We start from the raw sequence: 22,352 nt of genomic DNA on the forward strand, positions 1-22,352 counted from the left end.
TGAGGAAAGCTATTCTTAAAGAAGTCAACATATTTATAAAGCACACTATTTTGAGCCCCAAAAGCTATCTCAAGAAATATATTTAAGAGGAAGTATGGCTTATGTGGGAAAAAATTGGGCCCAATATTGTGTCTTGAGTAATTCTTTATTCTATTTGTTCTTGTTATTTTATATTATTACAATCACTTATTTGGGTTCATGTCAACCTCCCACAATAGAGCATCATTACCCTCTACGAGTCCATCACTGGATGAGTGAGAGCCCTAGGAGGTACATTGGAGGAGATTTCCAGCACTGTTGGGGTGAAACAAGGCTACTCTCTATCCCCCACTCCGCTTGGCCTCTATCTACTACTTTATATAAATGATAGGCATATTGATTGTCCTCCTTTCAAATTCAACCAAGGGGCTTCATAGACATTGCATGACTTTTGCACTCAGTGGGACCTCATTGTTGTTAACCTTGGTAAAAGGACTTTTGCACTCAGTGGGACCTCATTATTAAAACCAAGCTAATGGTCTTCAATACCCCTTCACATACAGAGGGGATCTTGGGGAGATTGTCTCATCCTATGTCTACCTTGGTGTCACTTTCAATGGGCACTTCACCATGCTTCTACAACACATGCCAGAGTGATGAGGGGATATGCAACATTGAGCTTACTTGAGCCGCAGCGGTAGTGCTTTTGTGCACATTTCTAAGTGCCTAAGATGGAGGGTTGGGCTTTTAACACCTCGTCACACCAACCTTTGATGTATGGAGTAGCCTTCTTGGGCTAGATTTATCTAATGAGGATTGGCAAAATGAGTTAAGAGGCCCCAGGTCACGATGTTCTCCTATATGATTTGCAATAAACCAAACAGATTATCCACGTAAAGTTTGCTGTAGCCTTGGGGTAGCGAATGCACTCTTCTAGACAGTCACATACCTTAATTGCATCGGTCACATGGATCCTCATAAGTACATGAGGCTTGCCCTAGAGTCCTTGAGACATCTAGCACATGAGGGCCACCCTGGAGTATGGTATGCAAGAACTTCCACTTGGTTCTCGGGATATGGGCTCTACATGTACCGCCTCCTACCCCTTCAGTATAGTTTGGACTCCCCTTTTCTCTAGCTCTCTCCATGAGGACACCAACCGGATTATCCGGTTAGATCTTCTCAGCCTCTACACCCAATGCACATGGATCACACCTTCAGTATAGTTTGGACTCCCCTTTTCTCTAGCTCTCTCATGAGGACACCAACCGGATTATCCGGTTAGATCTTCTCAGCCTCTACACCCAATGCACATGGATCACACCTTCGGAGCTCCCCCAAAGATGCACTAGAGATCACTTCCTCATCCTCATTGAGGATGGAATCATCTAGCACGGCTGAGCTACCTCAATGTTCACATGTCCCATGCCATGGGGATTGCGATTGGTTAGATACGGGTTTCATCCCATCGCCTCACAGTGGAGATATGAAGAGTTGAGCGTATCTTTAGAGTCGGGGAGCTTATACAGAACCTAGGGAGGAGAGGATGTACCGATTATGCCACACAAAGGTTGAGATAGAGGAGCATTACATATGTTGTTGCCTAGTATACTATGAGACCTACGAGATGTTTCACTGTCTATTCCATGTGGGATTTGCCCTCTCTCCAGGATCATTGACTTCACAAACCAACATTGGGCTCTTCTTGCTCAAGCTTTGGAAACACCGAGACATTTTTCTTGAGAGAGCTTTGGCCACAACCTGAGGCTCTTCTTGCTCGAGCTCTGCAAACACAGGGACATTTTCTCGAGAGAGCTTTGGCCCCAACCACCCCGACCCCTCCCTTGCCAGCCAACCGTCACTAGCTTCTTCTAGACCCAAGAGGAGGACACCTATACAATGGATCTCATGGACCCACCTTGGACTTGGACCCACCTTGCCCAAGAGGAGTTACCTTGGACTGAGCCTCCACATTCCGACATGCTCGACGTCCATGGCCCCCCCTAGTCGTCGTCAGCCACCATAATCCCCTCATCAAACATCTCCAGATCCTAGACATACTCCATCGCCATCGAGCTACCTTTCCACACGTGACGTAACTAAGGGAGACTTCTTGGCCATACCCGTTAGCTCCATGCTTGATATTTTGGAGAGTGGCATACCATCTATGTTTCATGTTCCTAGATTTCCATGGACAGTTTTGTATCACTCCATGATGAGATTTCCATGGACAATTTCGTATCACTCAAGTGAGATAGTTTTGTTTTGTTTCTATTTTATTTTCCATTCCATGATGAGATATGCCATGGACATTATTGCCCATTGGGTCTTTAGTATGTATTTTTGATCTCTTTCCCCCCAAACTACTCCTCCTCCTCTCTCTCCCAACTACTCCTCCTACTACTCCCTCTCTCTCGCCCAACTCCTCCTCTTCCTCCTCCTCCTCCTCCTCCTCCTCCTCCTCCTCTCTCTCTCTCTCTCTCTCTCTCTCTCTCCCCGCCCCACCCAAAACAAAACACACGAGTCCAGACTCCAGACAGTCTCGGTATATACAAGCTGATTTGAACAGACATTCTCCTATGTTAAATACATAAGCATCTATCTCCCACAAGGTCGGAGCCTTTTGCTGGGCGTTTTCGTTTGTTTTGTTAACTGGCGATCCATTCATTCATTCCGATGCCTGCCGTAGGCTTCGCTGCAGGGCAAACAGCTGTTACCCTGAACCTAAACTGCAATTCCATGGCATGCCATACCCCTTCTTCTTCACAAGCTGCTGCTTCTTTTCTGAATGCCCAGAGCTCCCTGTCCTCTGCCTGCCTATCGGCTTCGTCTCTTTCACCACGCTTGTGTTCTCCCGTCACTCGGAGGCTTTCGAGGAGGCCCAGAACCCCCCTCCTGCACAGCAGCTTCATTTCGAGAACGCTGGACTCGAGCTTCTTCGGCGGTAAGTACACAGTTTTATTGTTCAGAATTCATTGCAGTGTCTCTTAAACCTAAGCACCGATGCAGAAAACCTACTACGGACAAAAGTCGATGAAGAAACCCTCGAAACCCTTGTAGTATTGCAGAAACTCCTAAAATTATTGTATTGATTCAGAAATCCTTAACAGAAGAATGCAGCATCAATGCCCAAGCCCTTGTATTGTTGTATTGTTGAAGGGCTTTCATTTAGAATGCGGTATTCAATACCCAAACCCTTGAAAGTTGTATTGTTTTGAGTGTGTGTGCATTGTATCTATTTAGTGATAGTCAGCATCACAACCACGGGTTGCAGCCGGCAGTTTTCAAGAGATCCAAATCCCTTACCAGGCTACAGGGCCTGGGGATGTTGTAGGATAAACTTCTTTCCATAGAAGTGTTAGCTCTTAATCCAGGTAAGTGAATGATTTACGAATTCGGTTTCTTTGAGTTTTTCATTTCACCTCTATGAAGTTTGAACCAGTTGCGAGCTTCAAGGTTCCCCCTAGCTTTTGGAAAAATAACCCAGTTTTATCTTCCTAACCAGGGTCTCAACCTATACCCATCAAAGTAGGGTCTTAGAGATTGAGTTACTTCAATAGGACAAAAGTAATGAGCAGGGAGAGGAAGGAAATTCGAGCAGGTGTTTGCCCAGGTGATTTGGATATTGGGCTGCAAATGGAGCAGGGGGGGCTACATCTATCACCCTCAATTTCATCCTGCAGTTTAGATCTGTATTGAAAAAAATTATCAGTACCATATGCATGGAAGTACAGTACCTTTTTGATACCTTTCAGTACTTGGCCACATGGTCGCTTTTAAACCATCCCTTTTGGAAACGTGCATCATAGTGTATTGGCATGCTACTTTCTTATTTATTGTGTTGTGCTTATATCTATGCAAGGGTGCTCCATATAATGTCATTATTATATAGTTATTATGATTTCAATACCTTCAAGTATGGAATAACATATATATACTTTTGAAGCCTCGAATCCCACCTTGTTATGTATTTAAAGTATTGCTCTCAAAACAATTGGTCCTCATTGCTCAACATGGCATGTAAGTTGTGTGGGTATTTTGGGCAATGGCATGTAGGAAATTTTCAGAACATTTCTGTGCACGTGCCGAAATGTACACTTGAAGGATTAGGGTTTTTGATGTGTACCCTATGTGCTTATGTGCATGACAATTTGTCAACCAGCTTTAGGGTTCAAAAGCAGTCAGATCAGCTCGTGGGGGAGTGCATCTTGGTAGCGATTAAGAATGATGCGAAATGCCCAGCCATGGGAACATGTACTATCACCATTTGGTCCATCTCCATTTCTAGAGCCACTTCTATGGGACTGTCACTTCATAGAGCAGCCAAATTTGTGCCATGTTCACATAGAGCCAGGCCGGTGTCCCATGTGAAAGGGCCAGTCTTTTGGTGTCACATGGATGGGAGCTAGATTCGTGCCACCCGTGTGTGTGACCAGTACTATGTCACATGGTCGAGAACCAGTTTTGTGTCACTTGTGTGAGACCTGTTTCGTGTTGTATGGATGGAAGCCTGTTGGTGCCACCCATATACGGCTAGGATGGCGTCTTACCTATGGGATTGTCACTCCATAGGAAGGCCAGGACATATATTTATATTCATATATCTGTCGCGCCAGTTTTGTGCCCGACAAGAACTTTCTGTACAAGTTTCATGAAAGGGAGATTTCGTCCATTACATGTGCACATGCATTTATGACTGCATGCATAAACTTGTTTTCGCATAAATTGTTTGCGTGTGTTTGCCTATTTTGTTGTGCCAGTACACTGGATGGGGACGCCCCCAGTGTACCGTGGAGTGCTGCTTGTTGACACATTGGTGTGGCGTGTGAACAGGTGGTAAGTATTACCATTTTGGCCCTTTTAAAATGTGAAATCCATAAGTTATGGTTAACTTTAATATTTATAAGCTAAGAAGGGCTGGATATTTTCTAGTGTGGGTATAGTATTAAGCATGTATTAAGGTTTTATAACCTTTGAAAAAGGTTTTGCATGAGACATTTTAGTATTACTTCCCATGTGGGTGGCTGGCTGCACTTTCTCTCCATCGTTTGCTGGCTACACTCTCTCTCCATCGCTTGTTTTTCCAAAGGTTGAATTTTGTTCTGTACTCGTCTCCCAGCTTGCTGCCCGCCTATTGTACTTGCTGCTGCTGATTTCCCATGTGGTGAATTTGCTGTACGTGCTTTTGCTGATTTTCCACGTACCGAATCTGCTGTTGATTACACACATGCTGAATCTGTTGCACCTGCTGCAAGTGCTGTACCTGTTGCTGCTAATTACACGTGTTGAATCTGTTGTACTTGTTGAAGTACTGTACCTAATGTACCTTGTATCCGTTGCAAGTACTGTACTTGTTGGACCTTGTACTTGGTTGATTGCACCAGTTACAAGTACTGTACCTGTTGTACCTTGTAGTTAGTTGATTGTACTTGCTGTAAGTATTGTACCTGAATTGTACTTGTACTATATTGTACTTGTTGTACCAGGTGCCTCATGTTTCTTATTTGTGTAAATCTAAAATTTGTTAAATTAAGTGCATAGATTTCTTTAAGTTTTGTGCATGGCAGAAACAAAGCATGTTTATGCTGACCATGCTCAGGAAGCTTTCCTAGTGTGGTTAGTTTTTCCTTGTGTGGTGGTGCTAACTGCGCCCTCAGAACTTCTGAGAGCCAGTGAAGGTTAGACACACTAGAAAATCTGGGAGCAAAGCTTATGTGGGAGAACTAGGCAATGTTCCCTCCGCGGTGTACCGTTTTGCCTGTGTTACTACATGTGTGCTTGATGGTGCACGGTCTCGGAAGACCAGTGAAAGGCAGGTGTGTACCCAGTGAAGGAGGGAGTGTGCTTGTGATTTGGGACTTCTTCGACTCTTCATCGACAAGTACCCAATTTGTTTGAGTTGTATTCATTCCATGTGAGGAGAAATCTGGTCTATTGGCCCGTGATACTTGTACATATAAATACTCCAAGAAATACAAATGTATTGAGGGGAGGGTCGGCTCTTTCCGGCCCCAGTGCTGGTCTCAAGTGTTATTGGTCATTTTTAGTATTAATGTTGCTAATAATGTCCATTGATGATATTAGTTAAGTGCTCTGAAAATGTGTATTTTGTCTTCCGATTTGCAGGCCTCCAGTAGGGAGCAGTTACATGTACCATTTCTTTAATTCTAGTAATGGTGATGTCCGATGTCCTATATGTGCTAGACATAAAGAGGTGTTTGCTATTTGTTTTGCGGCCATAGCTGACTGTGACTTGAAGGTTCTCATCGATAAGACTGGTGCAGTCATCATAGATACCAACGGTAATGTCGTGGGGAGAGTAATTTCATGCAACATGATGCATGAGTTGTCGGCTTTTACAGCCCAAGATGATGGACAAGCAAGCTATGGCATAAAAGATTTGGGCACTTGAGTTTTGTAGTTTTAAAAGAGATCCAAGGAACTGGGATTGTGGCACATCCACTAGCATTTTTTGAGATATTAGATGAATGTGAAACTTGTATGATGGGCAAGCAGCATTGGCATGCATTTCCACAAGAAAGCAAGAATCATGTAAAGGCTCTTCTAGAGCTTTTCTAGAGCTTGTCCATGCAGATGTCTATGGTAAAATGCTAACCATTACACCACAAATGCTAACCACTACATTAGGTGGTTCTTCCTACTTTTTGTTTTATTGATTGATGACTTAAGTAGGAGGATGTGGGTGTATTTTCTTCAGGATAAGGCTGAAGCTTTTGGAAAATTCAAAATACGAAAATTCAAAATACGGCATAGTTTGGTGGAGAGTGAGACATGAAAGAGGTCGAAGAAGTTTCAAACAGATCAAGGAGGAGAATTCACATCAAGTGAATTTAATGCTTACTACTGCAAGGAGCACGGGATCAAGAGACATTTGATAGTTGCTCATACTCTGTAACAAAATGGTATTGTAGAGCACAAGAATCACACAATTGTGGAGAAGGTAAGGAGTATGCTTAAAGAGAAAGGAACGTGAGAGCAAAAGGATGAAAGGACCAAATGTATGAGAGATCACAGCAAATCAACACAGCATGAAATGAATGAGTGTATATATGATGAAATCTAGTACAAGAGTTGAGTACAAGACTCTGAAGGAGCAGAGAGGGCTGCTGTAATTGGTCAGGCTGAATAGTAGAAGTGCCGGCAGCAGCAACAAGAAGATGATGCATGTAATGGAGCCGGCACCGGCAGCAGTAGAAGTCAAGCCTGAAGAAGCCGGTTGTTGTTGTGCTTTGCTGATTTTATGATGCGTTTATATATAGTCTTTTGGGCAGCTGGTCGGCCAGGGCAAGCAGTCGGCCAACAGCAAGACACACAAAATTTTCCCAAGATAAACCTTTTGGGTTGAATGAGCAACTCATTCCTTGGCTCAAGCTTACCGCTCATGTCATTTGGAGTGTGTGTGTGTATGCACGATACCCAAAGACACGGGGATGGGAAACAGTGGGTTTTTCGCCATAAAATGCCTCAAATGGGGTCCTGTGAGGGACAACGACCATGGGGCAACGATTCAGAAGGTACATTGCAGTGTTGAGACCGATTCTGACCAAAGGCGTTTAGGCAGCTCAGCTGCAAGAGCATGGAGCGTGTCATATCCATCACAGTTGGGTTCTTGTGTTCGACCACTCCATTTTGTGAGGGGGAGTTGGTGGAGGTGAGTTGGCGTTGAATGCCCCGTTCTTGGAAGAATCGGTAAATTGATGGGAGATGAACTCACCACCGTTGTCACTGTGAGCAATCCCAATCATAGTAACAAAAAAACTTGTTTCTAGCTTTTGAAACGTCGAAACCTCAAAATGTTTTAAAAAAACCTCGAAACCTCTCCAGTGCGCCAGTCGCCCAAATTTCAGGTTTCGCTTTTTTCCCAGACTTTTTGGGATTTTTTTATTTTTGTTTTGTGTTCATATCCTCCTCATGACCTTTCTTCCCTCTTCTTCTCCGGCCTCCCTCCTTCCCTTTTCCATCTTCTGCTACTTCTTTCACCTTTACTCTTGCCTTCATTCTCTTCTTCTCTCCTCTTCTTCTTCCCTTTTCTTCTTCTCTCCTCTTCTTTTCCCTTGCTCTTCTTCTCCTTTTCTCTTCTCCTCCTCTCTTCTTTCTTCTTTTTCTTCTTATACCATCCTTCAATGTCTTAAATCTTTCCCAATTTCTACCTTCTCTTCTTTAATTTCTTAAGAGTCCTTAATTGAACCACTTGTGGTATCTAATCAAGCAAAATTTCCATAATGTCTCACCAAAATACGGATGGTTCTCCGAAATGTGTGAGAAGACATCATTACACTATGTTTTTAGATGGCTACTATAAGTTCTTTTAGTATTTATACTTTATGAAATTATTGAATTTTCGAAACCTCGCAGTTTCTTAGCAAAGCGAAGAAACCTTTCGAAACAAAACCCGAAAAACCTCGAAATGTTTCTTGTGACTATGATCCCATCGAGACACCCATTTGGTTAGTGACTAACCGAACCCATGTGGAAAAATATTGGAAGGCATCGGATTTATGCTTTAGGAAATACACCCACATGTACCTCGAATAATCATCTACAATCAGTATGTAGTAGTATTCAAGGAGGGGGTTTGGGGATTGTCCACTCAAGTCGAAGTGAATCAACTTGAGGATACCCTGAGCATGATGAGTAGCATGATGTGGGAACGGTGAACGATGCTGCTTACCCATTTGACATGGCTGGCAGACATCCTTAGTTAGTTTGAGGGTGGGTATGCCTTCAACCAATTGGTTTCTAGATAACTCATAGAGTGTGTCGTAGGGTAGGTGATCATAGCGATAGTGCCATAGGCTTTTCATGTCTGAAGGAGCTCTGGTCACATAGGCACGGATCCGATGAAACTCAAAATCCCCGGAAGATGGCTCAAATAAAAAAGTAGACAATCGATATAAGCTATTCTTTTGTGCTTGACCTCGGGCAACAACGAGACCGGTAGTCTCATCAATCACCTCTACACTCACTTGTTGAAGTAAACTCCACAATCGAGTTGGGTCAGCTGGGATACAGAAAGTAAATTGAGGCCTAAGTTAGGAACAAGATAGACATTGTTCAATGTTGCCTAGTTGGGGCTTGTGTTGGTGTCAAGTAAAACGGTGCCAACAGATTTGATGGTGTCACGTGCATCCCGCATTTGGATGCCATGTAGACATTTTTGTATAGAAGGTGCAGGACCTGGGATGGTGAACTGGTCCCATGTGAGCCCAGTCCGGGATGAGTCAGCCAGGGATCCATCTCAGTCGTCCGAGGTCAGGTGTGCATTGTCTTGCACATGAGTCCAAGGTCAAGTGTGCACTGTCCTGCACATGAAATAGTGCTAGTCCGCGCTTTGAGTCTCCCTCTAGAATGATGTCAGTGGTTCTGTGTATCTGGTATGGTACCGGATGCCAGATCACTGAGTAGATAGTGGTTAGGACAAGGGGCCAGCCCATAGGGCTACCCCGGTCTGAGTGTGGGCATGGGAATGGTGTAGAACCACCCCCATGAGGGCCAGGAAGGCCCAGGCTGAACCCGCCAGCCATGGAGGGGCTGTAGGACAGCCCTAGGGCAAAGATAAGGCTATTTCTAGGAGCTTACAACCTTTATATGGCTGTAGGGCAAGTATGGGGCAGCCCATACAGGCTGCCCAGCCCTAGGATTGTGGACAAAAGATGTGCCCAGACCTTCAGAAGCAGGCGCCTGATGTCCAGCCAGCCAGGAAGAGATGCACAGAATTTATGGGATTTTTTCCAGCATTTAATGGGATTTTTCAGCATTTAATGCTGAATTCCCAGTTGTGGGACAATTCTGGGCTGGCCGACTGCTTCTATGCTGGCCGACTACTCTTGAGGAGAAGTATAAATAGTGGAGGCCATAATCCCAATGATTCATCTCATTCCTCACCAAGAGCTCAAGCATAAGAGGCTAGACAAAGCCAAGAGGGTGCTAAGCAAAGGGGTGAAGGATTCAGGTCAAGGACAGAGTATTCCCAACCAAGAAAAGGTCCAAGATTGCTGTATTTTCTTTCAGATTTCTCATCATTCTAATAAAGCAAATACACCATCCGTGGTGGGGACCCTACAGAGGGTGATTGGGACCCAATACTGTGTCCTCTCCTTCTCTCCCTCTCTCTCTATTTTCTGCACATCTCCTTTAAGTTTGTGCGTTAATTTCCGTCGTGAAAAGAGTGCTAAATTCTGAGTATTGAAGTTACCGATTCTTCTCCGAAGCTTCCGCATATTACAGTGGTATCCGAGCCTACTTCAAGTACAAAGATTCAGCAAAGAAACCAGAATTTTTTCTCGCTCGTGTGGTTGGTTTTTAGACGCCGGTGGACTACCCCTTTCGGAGTGACTCCTGTCCCTCGAAGGACGGTTGGTTTTTAGCCTCTGGAAGCCTCCGGAAGTCTCCCACACAGATAGTGGATGGTCAGATTGCGCTCCGGAAAGGAATTGCATTTTCCTGCTATGGCGAGCTTCGACGACGAGAGAGACCAAGAACCATGGGACCAGAGTGCACCAGGCATCCCAGCTAGGGCACCAGGCTCGAGTGTCACAGACATGTTCCAGAAGATGATGCGAGCAATCGCAGAACAGACAGCCAAGTTGGATGAGGAGAAGGCGCAGATCTTGGCTGTGGAGGAGCGTACCCGCTCTCTAGCGTCGCGTTTTCCATCTCCTCCTCCCTCTCCTTCCGTATCCCAGATACTAGGTCCTCGACACAGGGACCCTCTCGCGAGGTCACAGCCGCAGCCAAGCTCCTTGCTTGAGATGCGATGCATGCATTGGAGATCCGACAACGAGAAGACGATGCCATGCGATGCGTGGAACACGAGCGTTACCTCAGAGCTTTGGACGCCAGATTGACACCGGCGGTGCTCTCGAATCATTTTCCCGAGAAAATGAACTTCAGTAAGTATAATGGTAAACTCGATCCCACAACTCTTTATTCATGGTTACCTCAATTTGAAGCTTACTTTGCCGCAGTTAGGAAAACAAATACTGACAGAGTGATCTTAGCCAGTTGTTGGTACTTGGAAGGTGAGGCCATTCCTTGGTGGACTCAGTGGGCTCATGCCCACACCAGAGCAGGTATGGCAGCTTATGTGTGGGATGAGTTCGTCCGTGACCTTAAGCAGCGGTTTCTACCGCCCCACTACCTTGAGCGACTCAAAGACGAGTTCAGGGGAGCGTGTCAGAACGCGCAACCAGTCCTTCAGTTTGCCAGACTTTATGTCTGCAATTAGGCTTATCTGACACGGACAAGAAAGGGCAGTTTTTGTATGGCCTGGACACGCAAATCCAATGGGAGGTGCGTATGTTTAGGCCAGCCACCTTTGAGGACGCACTCTCGCTTGCGTAGAGTGCAGAAATGAAACACAATGGTGGCAAGCCCAAGACTTCCCAGCCGGCTTCTCCCAGGGCTAACGCCTCGGGGGGCAAAAGCCAGAACCAGACGGGGTCTTCCCCGGGATAGAGCCCAGGAGCCTCTGGCTCCAAGAACTCGAACAATGCGTCTAAGCTTACTCCAGACCAGAAAGCGGAGGCAGGCAAGACAGGTGGCAAGTTGAGTGCTGAGGAGCTTTCTCGATACAAGGAGGAGGGTAGATGTTTCTTTTGTCATACAAAAGGACATACTTCTCGGGATTGTCCGAAGAAGCCTCCAAAGGCCGCTGCCGTCGCCGCCTCCACAGCTTCCGTGGTGAGCTCAACTCCCACATAGACCCCAGCGGCTAACCCTAGTTCTTCAAACCCCGGTGCTTTAGTTGGAGCAATTATTAGCCAGGAGCTCGAAGATAAGCAGAAGGGCGCTCATGACCAGGAGTATGAGCGCAATGAATTGCTTAAGTCCTCTGGCTACATAGGTGGCCAGAGAGTTGTTGTCTTGTTTGACAGCGGCAGCACGGAGGATGTGGTCACGGAACAGGCCGCTAGGCGTGCCCGTTTTGAGCTGACTTCGGTGGACAAACAGGTTGAGGGTTTTAGCACAGGTATGACAACGAGCGTCAAATATGAAGCTCTAGGTGCTAAGTTAGTGATTCAGGGCATCGAGTTTGTGCGTGACTTTATGGTTGCCCCTCTTGTAGGAGCAGACATAATTTTGGGTATCCAGTGGTTTCACAAGTTAAGCACACGTTTCAGATCAATCGGAATGTGTGAGCCATTAAGTGTGAGCCAAGTATTCCGAACTTTCCGCTCATAAGCCACTTGTAGGCTAAGCGAGCAGTCAGGAACCACTTGCAAGCCAAGCGAGCAGTCAGGAAAGGCGCACAGTCTCCCTCTCTCCCTAGCTCCCCCCGTCTAGACTAGAGGATCACAGGATTGACCCCCTCCGAGGCTTGGAACCCCCGAGCAAGTTTTCGTATCTAAGGCAATGGAATCGGAGTTGGACCGCCAACTCCAAGAATTGTTGCAAGCTGGCTTCATCCGCCCCAGCGTGTCGTTATTTGCAGCACCGATCTTATTTGTCAAGAAGAAAGATGGGTCTTCCGTTGTGTGTTGATTATCGTGCACTCAACAAGCTAACTATCAAGAGCAGGTTCCCGATGCCTTGAATTGATTATGAATGGAGCAAAGGTGTTCTCAAAATTGGATTTAAAGAGTGGGTACCACCAGGTGCGGATTGTGGAGGGGGACATTCCCAAGACAGCCTTCCGTACAGAACGGGCCCACTATGAATTTGTGGTCATGCCATTTTTGTAGAATTAGGAACATAAGTACTCAAAGGTACATACGAACCTGATGCGGTCTCCGACAGAGTTCCTGACAATGGATCTCCGAACGACCGAGGTGGTATCTGTCCTTCCTGAGAAAAAGTCCCATAACGAAGTCCAGACTGTCGGCTAGATTGAGCAGCAGGGCTCTCCAGATGAGGCTGGATACCTGAGTCCAGTACTGGCACATTGGCTGTAGGCATGTATCCTCCTCTGGAAGTCAAGTCTGATAAGCTCGGAGAAGAAAGACGAGATGCCAAGGGTGTACGAGGTTGAGTAGGTGTAAATGGGCTGGTCATCTCCCAATGAAAGACCTCGAATGGGGCTCTCCAGTGAACAAGAAGTCACATGCTCCGTGTGGTCTATATCTGAATAAGGAGAATCAACATCTGGTAAGAAAGGCTGGTCCTCTGGAATCGTGGGTAGATGATCCATGCTGTGTTCTCTCAAGGTCTTCAATCCCTTTGCTCACGATAGCTTTGATACCATGTGAGGGAAAAAGGACGAAAGAACCAAATGTATGAGAGATTAGAACAAATCAACACATCATGAAATGAGTGAGTGTATATATGATGAAATCTAGTACAAGAGCTCAGTGTGAGACTCTGAAGGAGCAGAGAGGGCTGCTGTCCCGTGCTGATGTTGAGGGCGGAGAAGGCCGTGATCCATAGCATAGCAGCTAGAAATGGATGAAACATTAGAAACCGAAACATATGAAACACATAAGAAACGTGTCTAAAATTCGGGCCAAAATAAGAAATGCCGTTTTTTAAAAAAGATTTTTAATATATTCATATAGAATTTTAGCTTCAGACCTAAACATTATAGCAACATTAAAGCGATAAGAAGCTAAAATTGTCATTGTCACTTAGCGATGGAGTTGCTCAAAACTGGGGCAATTTTGAGAAACGGCTAAAAATTGGGGCTAATTCCATAATTGGGGAAAATCAAGGTTCGCAAATTGGGAGAAATTGGTTTTTAGTTGAGAATCATATGGGGATGAAGAGGAAGAATAGAAGAGGTGGTGAAGAAGATGAAGAAAGAAGGGAGAAGAAGAAGAAGAAGAAGAGGGAAGAAGAAGAAGAAGCATAAGAAGAAAGAAGAAGAGGGAAGAAAAAGAAGAAAGAAGAAGAAGAAGAAGAAGAAGAAGGAAGAAGAGGGAAGGAAGAAGAAGCAGTGCGCGCGAGAGAGAGCGAGCTCTGAGAACGTGGCTCACAGAGAGAGCGTGACCAGGGGATTGAGACCTTGTCATGTGCACAGTGGGTATCTACCGTGTGCTATACGCATGCAAGACTAGTTTCGAGGCTTGGGGAAGCTTGGAACTAGGCAGGCTGATTGACGAGCTGAGTTAGGGATATACTAACGGGCGGGCACCCAAGTATGGACGGGCGGGCGGCCAAGTGTGGACGCCCGATGACCGGCCAAGAGCCTATAAAAGGGTGGCCAAGGTTAGTTATTGTGCATAGAGAGTCTCGCGAGTTTGTGAGGGCTCTATGGTCTTGGAGCCTGGATCTAGTGCAGACGTGCACCTGCTTTATGCAGCCGAGGCCGGTAGCAATCTCGAGGCCCGCGAGGGCAGCTTCGTGGCGGTATGGGACGTCGCGAGGAGGAGATTGGTCGGTACGTCAACCTAGTTAGCTCAGCTTGTGGCTCGGTGGGGACAGCCAAGACTGTGGGCTCGCCCACGGCTGTCATGGTTGGGAGGTGAGTCAGGCCTGCACCCCCTTTGTTGTTTGTTGTTCGTTTGTTTGCAGGATTCGAGTTTCGAACCAAGATCGATCACGAGGGGATCCGTGGGGATTTGACAGTGGTATCAGAGCATACCTCATGAACGAGCAAGTCGGTAGGTAGAGAAGATGAGGTCGAAGTACGGTATGTGTTAAAAAACTTGCTGTTTTTTCTGTGCATACTGCAGTTTTCAGTTGGTATGTGTTTTTTCTTCATCAAAGAACCCCATGTTGATGGGAGATGGTAGGTTGAATAGGGTTGATTGCTTTTGCAAAGAAGAGCCTGTCGTGTTGTGCAGTCGCATGAGAGAAAACAGGAAAAAGAAGAGAAAAAGCATGTTTGCTTTCCTGTTTCGAACGAGAAAGAGAGCGCAAGCATGTTGCTTTCGTTGAACGCTTGAACGAGTGAGCACGTGAGAGAAGGTGGCTACGCGGGCAGGTGGATGCGTTGGCATGTTTGCAGGCAGCGGGCTGGAGGCGCCTCAGACTAGGCGGCCAAGCAACCAGTCCAGGCCGGCGGCTAGGCAAGGCCACGTGGCCTTGTGGCCAGGCTAAGGCAGCCAGCCTAGGCGGCGCTTAGGCCAAGCGGGCAGCGCCCAGGCCTACGTAGCCTAGCGCAGGCGGCCCAGGCCAGCGCTACGCCAGCCACACCACGCCCTGTAGGCGGCAAGCATAGGAACCACATCCGGGTGGCGTCGCAGGTCCTGGCGCCGGCAGCAATGACGACAGCAAGGACTCGTCAGCAGCATGCGCCGGCGGGCTAATCCAGGCGCCAGCAGATTAGGAGGGAAGCGAAAAAAAAAAACAAGTTAAGCATTACGTTTTTTTTAATGCTTTCGTTTTTGTTTTTTTTTTAAGGGGAGGTTAAAATTTTTAAATTTTTAAAGAACCCCCCCTCTCAAAGGTTTCAAGATGTTTATTTTTTTTAAGAAAAGCGAATATATATATCCATATATATATATATTAAAAAATATATATATATATATATATTTATTCAAGAAAAAAAAAAGAAAAAAAAAACACAAAAGCTAAAGCAAAAGCTAAGTCTAGCTTTTCGAGTTTTTTTGGCTTTTGGGAAACCTTTATTAACCCCCTCAAGTGGGCTTCTTGCCACACATCTCTCAAGTTCTCGAGTTCTCGAGTTCTCAAGTTTTCAAGCTCTCAAGCTCTCAAGTTCGCTCGCACTTTTGTTGTGCAAAGATCGAATTTTCTCTCCACGTACCCTCTTCATGATATCGACCCAAGAATCAGAGTTGGAGCCCCTCGTGGAACGCGAAGGCTTGCCGGCTACGGAAGGCACTGATGTCGATCTTTTTGACGAGTTTGTGTCAAAATCAGATTTCCAAGAGTTCAAAGTAGCTCTCGACGCTTCTTCATCGGAACGTCAGGCACAAATCGCAGCCCAGATGCAGGCTTTGCAGAACTCCATCGCTCTCTTGACCACTACCCTCTCTACTTTCTCGGGAATGGATACCTTGGCTTCAGCTTTAGGCCCCAATATTACTCCGGAACCGTTCGGGGGCGAGCAAAAGCAGAGAACCAAGGAGATCGTGGACACTTGGCTACACAAGTGGCAAGTTCACTTTCAGTTTCATCCATATGATGATGGAAAGAAGATACAGTTAGCAGCAGGTTTCCTGTCCGGCAAAGCTTTGCTTTGGTGGAAGGAACTAAACCCAAAGCCAACGACTTGGGCACAATTCGAAGACATTTTCAAGAAAGAATTCCTCAAGAAAGAGGATGACTACGATGTTGTTGCCCGGTTTTCAGCTTTGACCATGACCTCGCAGCACCTCACTTATGAGGTCTATCTCCAGAAATTTCGTGACTTGCAGATGAAGGCTACAAAGATGGATCCCACTACTCTTTTGGGATTTTTCGTAGCTGGTTTACCCGACTCGTACCGATTACAGGTTAAAAATAACAAATGTAAAACATTGGACGAGGCCATTCATTCAGCTCATATCTATGATGATACGATGGTCTCTTCCAAGTCAAAACCCGTTACCGAGCAGGGGAACAAGCATAAAAGAAAGTTCTCCGCACCTATGGCTAACACGACTGAAGGCAAGTCTTCGGACCAACCTTCGAAGAATTCTAGTTCGACACCAGCGAAGAAGAAACGACTCCTTAGGGCTTTGAAGCTCAAGAAGGAAGGACGTTGTTTTATCTGCGAAGAAAAAGGACATATGCGTAACGAGTGCCCAAAGAAAAAGGGTACCAAGTCAAACGCAGGACCCAAGCCAAAGGCAGCAAACCAGTTGTCTTTGACAGGTACGTCAATTACTGTACTTTCTCGCCCTAGTACTTGTTCTGATTGTCTGTTCAATTCTAAGGTATTTGGCATGCATGATCTTCTCCGAGTTTATGGAGAAGTGAATGGCCATAAAATTCACATTCTGTTAGACCCTGGCAGTTCGCATAACTTTGTTAACTACAAACTTGTGCAGAAATTGAGTCTTGATACGACACTCAGCGACCATACCTATGAGGTACGTCTACCTGCGGGCAGACAAGTTTGGGATCGCAAGGTGGAGATGCTTCCAATCCAGATTCAGGACTACAAAGATACTCTGGAATGCTATGTCATGCATCTGGAAAATGTAGACTTGTTATTAGGGATTGAGTGGTTTAAGACTCTTGATGTCCAGATAGATTGGTCTAGTCATATTTTTTCTTTTCAGCATAGGGACACCAAGTATAGTATTTTAGGTGATTGTATCCATCCCTCTCAGGGACCTCTTGTAAATACAATTGATTTTGGAAATATAATGAATTCTTCTTTGTACACCGCTTTCCATTGTGTCTTGATTCCACTTTCTTCTTTTCTCATCCCTTCCATGGATGTGAATGAATTAAGTGTCTTTGAAAGCAAAGAATTACAGAAGATACTTGATTCGTTTCAAGATGTATTTCCTAAGGAACTGCCATCGGGTTTACCACCTGAACGGGCAGTAGATCATCGTATTGACTTGATCCCTGGTGCTCATCCTGTGAGTATTCCACCTTATAGGATGAGCCAAGCTGAGGAAGATGAGTTGGCTAAACAACTCGAAGATTATTTGAGGATGGGCCAGATCCGTCCAAGTAAATCACCTTGGGGTGCACCTGTGTTGCTTAGGAGAAAGAAGGACAATACTTGGAGAATGTGTATAGATTACACAAGATTGAACAAGCTGCAATTAAGAACCGTTATCCTCTCCCTAGATCAGATGACCTAATTGACCGGTTAGCAGGAGCGAAATATTTCACGAAGATAGATTTACGTACTGGCTATCACCAGATACGTATTCATGAAAGGCATGTCGAAAGAACCGCCTTTCGGACTAGGTATGGCCATTACGAGTTTCTCGTATTACCTTTTGGGTTAACCAATGCTCCAGTCACTTTCCAACAAATGATGAACGATCTTTTTCGTGAACATTTGGGAAAATTTGTGGTGGTGTTCCTGGATTATATTTTGATTTATAGTCGTACTCTTGAGGATCATGTCAGACACCTCACGATTGTCTTATCTATTTTAAGACAGAATCGACTATATGCTAAATTCAGTAAATGTGAGTTCTTTATGACCGACATCATTTACTTGGGACACAAGATCACTAGAGATGGATTGAGCATTGACTATGACCGAGTTCAGAAGGTTTTGGACTGGCCTATACCGCGAAGAGTGAAACAACTTCGTTCTTTTCTCGGTTTTGTTGTTTTTCTTAGGAAATCTGTACGGGAGTACTCTCAGCTCACACTACCGATGACCGACTTATTGAAAGGTCGTGGACGTAAGTCCAATCAGCCTATCACTTGGAATAACGATTTGGATATGGCCTTCAGACTTTTGAAAGATAAAGTCAAGGAAGCACCTATCTTAGCATTGCCTGATCCTAGTCGGCCTTATGTTCTTGAAACTGATGCCAGTGACTATGCTATCGGGGCTGCTTTATTTCAAGATGGTAGACCGGTTGCTTTTGAAAGTAAAAAGCTAGACGACACTCAATCTCGTTGGCCAACCCTTGAGAAGGAGCTTTATGCTGTGATTCATGCTCTCAAGGTTTGGAGACATTATTTATATGGCTCCAAGTTTGTGGTGTTGACTGATCATCAGTCAATCAAGTATGTGTGTGATGCGGATGATTTGAGAGGAAGGAAAGCTCGTTGGGCAGAATTAATGCAAGATTTTGATTTTGAGATCCGTTATCGGAAAGGGTCCATGAATAATATTGCCGATGCGCTTAGTCGGATTAGAGAGGTGAATACTTTGTCGTTCACCGAGATTTCTACTGACTTATTTCAGTCATTGAGAGGGCTTTGCAGGACTGATAGTTATTTTGGTCCATTTTGGCAGAAGATCCAGGACAGGAGCTCATTGATTGACCAAGAATCGGTGACTGCGCAGTCTACTATTCAGGCTGCAGGAGGTCAGTGGATGATTCGGAATGGTTTACTATTCCGTAATGACAAAATTTGTGTACCACAGATCCCGGACATTAGGTCCAAGATTTTGAGGGAGTGTCACGACGCCCCTTCTGCTGGACACCCTGGGGTACACAGGACACTATCATTAGTGAAACACACTTTTTATTGGCTGAAGATGAAAGGGTATGTAGAAGATTATGTTCTCAAGTGTCAGATTTGTCAGGCAAATAAAGTTGAACGCTTTAGACAGGCTGGGTTGTTGCATCCTTTGCAAATCCCAGGTAATAAATGGGAAAGTATTTCCATGGATTTTATTACCGGATTGCCAAGAACACATCAAGGCCACGATTCTATTTGGGTTGTGGTAGATCGCTTGACAAAGATGGCTAGATTTTTACCGACCCGGAAGACTATTACAGCTACGCAACTAGCTCGGCAGTTTATCGAGCAATTGTTTAGACTGTACGGGTTACCGCAGGACATAGTCAGTGATAGGGACTCTAAGTTTACGAGTGACTTTTGGAAACTTGTTTTCGAGAAGTTGGAAACAACTTTGAATTTGAGTTCCTCTGATCATCCTCAATCTGATGGCCAGACTGAAAGAGTGAATCAGATTTTGGAGGATATGCTTCGAGCATATGTATCCAAAAGACAAAGTTCATGGGAGGATTATCTTCCTATGTTAGAATTTGCATATAACAGTACTAAGCATACGAGTACAGGGTTTAGTCCTTTCATGCTTATGTACGGTTTTCAACCAAGATCACCTGTTACAGTAGGATTCTCAGGACTTCAGCATGATGCAGCACGTAATTTTTTGCAAGATATGCAGGAAATGTTACAAGTTGCAAAGGAATCTATTAGAAGTGCTCAAGACCGAGACAGGTTTTATTCTAATAGACATCGTTCACCTAGAGAGTTCTCTGAAGGAACGATGGTGTATTTGCGAGTTCCGAAAGATTCCGAGACTTTACAGACAGGTAGATCTCCGAAATTATCCCCTAGATATTGTGGACCATTTCGTGTTACACGACGGATTGGTTCAGTTGCATATGAATTGGATTTGCCTTCTCATGTGAAAGTTCATCCTGTATTTCATGTCAGTAGACTTAAGGAAGTACTGGGTGGAGCAGATCAGTTAGTTACTCCTCAAGAAATTATAGATGTCCAGGACATGACATTTGTTCCGTACGAACCTGAAAAGATTCTTGGATTTCGTGAACGAAGATTGCGTCATACGCTTATCACGGAATACAAGATCAAGTGGAAGGATCGTGTTGAGGAGGACGCTACATGGGAGACATTGACTTCTCTTCAGAGAGATTACCCTGGCTTTTTTGTGAGCTCAGGAGTGAGCTCTTAGGGGAAGGGGAGTATGTCATGTGCACAGTGGGTATCTACCGTGTGCTATACGCATGCAAGACTAGTTTCGAGGCTTGGGGAAGCTTGGAACTAGGCAGGCTGATTGACGAGCTGAGTTAGGGATATACTAATGGGCGGGCACCCAAGTATGGATGGGCGGGCGGCCAAGTGTGGACGCCCGATGACCGGCCAAGAGCCTATAAAAGGGTGGCCAAGGTTAGTTATTGTGCATAGAGAGTCTCGCGAGTTTGTGAGGGCTCTATGGTCTTGGAGCCTGGATCTAGTGCAGACGTGCACCTGCTTTATGCAGCCGAGGCCGGCAGCAATCTCGAGGCCCGCGAGGGCAGCTTCGTGGCGGTATGGGACGTCGCGAGGAGGAGATTGGTCGGTACGTCAACCTAGTTAGCTCAGCTCGTGGCTCGGTGGGGACAGCCAAGACTGTGGGCTCGCCCACGGCTGTCATGGTTGGGAGGTGAGTCAGGCCTGCACCCCCTTTGTTGTTTGTTGTTCGTTTGTTTGCAGGATTCGAGTTTCGAACCAAGATCGATCACGAGGGGATCCGTGGGGATTTGACAGACCTTTGCTAAGGCTAAAGTCAAAATGTTAAAACCTTTGCTAAGGCTAGAGAGCGAGCTCAGAGAACGTGGCTGAGAGAGAGAGAGCGCGACCAGGGGATTGAAAACGTCAAAATGTTAAAACCTTTGCTAAGGCTAAAGTCAATTGAAAAAAAACCTCACATTTTTTTATGAAAGAAACATTTCTTATTGTAAGAAACATGCGGTACGCTTCTTTTCGAAAGAAACGTGTTTCTTCCATAGTCACAAGGGAGGAGGGACGGTAACGGGGGCGGGACGGGGGTAGGAACGGCACTTAAAAATTACTTTGTCAGTACCACCCACTCGCCTATACGGGCAAAGCTTGCATGCCCATGGCTGTGCACCACCTCCATGAGGGGATGGGGTGTGATTGACCTCATCCCACCATGTCCATCCCGTCGTCCTTCTACGGGTAGTTTGAACTTGAAGAGCCACTACCACAAGGGGGATGCCATGGATGTTGGATGCCTCCTTGTCACTTGATAGCTTGAGAGAGAGAGAGAGTGAGGCTTGAGCCTTGAAAGTTGAGGGAGAACTTGAGAAGTTGAGTGTGAGCGTGTGTGTGTGTGTGTGTGTGTGTGTGTGTGTGAGGGAGAGAGTGCGTCTTGAGAGGCGACAGCTTGCTTGTGTGAGAGCTTGAAACTTGAGACCTTGGCCCTTGAGGCTTGCCACTTGAGGGAGAGAGAGTGTGTGTGTGTGTGAAGCTAAAGCTTGAAGTGTGAGAGGGGGGGGGGGTGTGTGTGTGTCTTCTTATAGGGAGGGAGGCAAGAGAGAGGCCAAGGCCCAAAGCCTCAAAGGCTCAAGGCCTATGGGCCAAGGCTAAAGGCCCATGAAAAGCCCCTCCCAAACAGCCAAAAATAAAGGTAAAAAATGTGACCATTGCCCGAACAGTAACCTGCGGCGTTCCCATGCAGCCGTCCCCCACAACCGTCCCCTCCTGGATCTGTCCCCGGAACGCTGTCCCTTTTGAGGGACGCCCAGCTGGGGACGTCTGTCCGTCCCTGTCCCATAGTGTTCCCGGGACAGTGCCCCCCTCGTTCCAAGGGTCCGTCCCCTCCGTCCCCTGTGACTATGGTTTCTTCATTGCTATGATCCATAGCAGATGGTAGGCTGCTGTCCCGAAGTAATGAGCAGAGAGGGCTGCCGTCCCGATATCGAGGTAAAGGAGCAGAGAGGGGGCTGCTTTTCCAAGATAATCTGCAGTAGGAAAATGCAGAAGTGCAGAGGGTGGGCTGCTGTCCCAAGAGGAGGTCTCCTGTAGAAGAAAACGCTGAAACTGTAAAACACTGATGATGTTCTGATGCAGTGCAGGTGCCGGCAGCAAACAGCAGACAATAATTTCGTTAATGAGGTGATGAAGTGGTGGGAGCAGAAGTGCACAGCCTGATGATGATGCGTGGCAGCAGCAGCAACAGAAGTATGATGTGGTACTGATGCAATAACTGGTCAGGCTGGAACAGAAGAAGTGCTGGTAGCAGCAACAAGAAGATGATGCATGTAATGGAGCAGGCACCGGCAGCAGCAGAAGTCAAGCCTGAAGAAGTCATTGTTGTTGTGCTT

General features: G+C 45.9%; 1 protein-coding gene across 6 annotated transcripts in view; it reads left to right on the top strand.

Annotated features, from left to right (window-relative positions):
* Nucleotides 1–2,428: 2,428 nt before the first annotated feature.
* Nucleotides 2,429–22,352, top strand: part of LOC147606636 (membrane-associated protein VIPP1, chloroplastic-like) — a 62,069-nt gene continuing 42,145 nt past the window's right edge. For 3 of the 6 annotated variants that reach the window (XR_015264925.1, XM_086791661.1, XM_086791663.1), the window contains exon 1: nucleotides 2,429–2,923. Coding sequence is in view for 5 of the 6 variants with exons in the window: in XM_086791661.1 (XP_086647787.1) it covers nucleotides 2,656–2,923 (268 nt within the window). In the remaining variant the exon portion in view is untranslated. The remainder of the gene's footprint in view (nucleotides 2,924–22,352) is intronic. The other 3 variants (XM_086791662.1, XM_086791660.1, XM_086791658.1) reach the window with 3 other exon arrangements.

This window comes from Cibotium barometz, chromosome 57 (genome assembly GCF_041138505.1).
Source record: "Cibotium barometz isolate CiBa-2024 chromosome 57, ASM4113850v1, whole genome shotgun sequence".
Taxonomy (NCBI): Eukaryota; Viridiplantae; Streptophyta; class Polypodiopsida; order Cyatheales; family Cibotiaceae; genus Cibotium; species Cibotium barometz.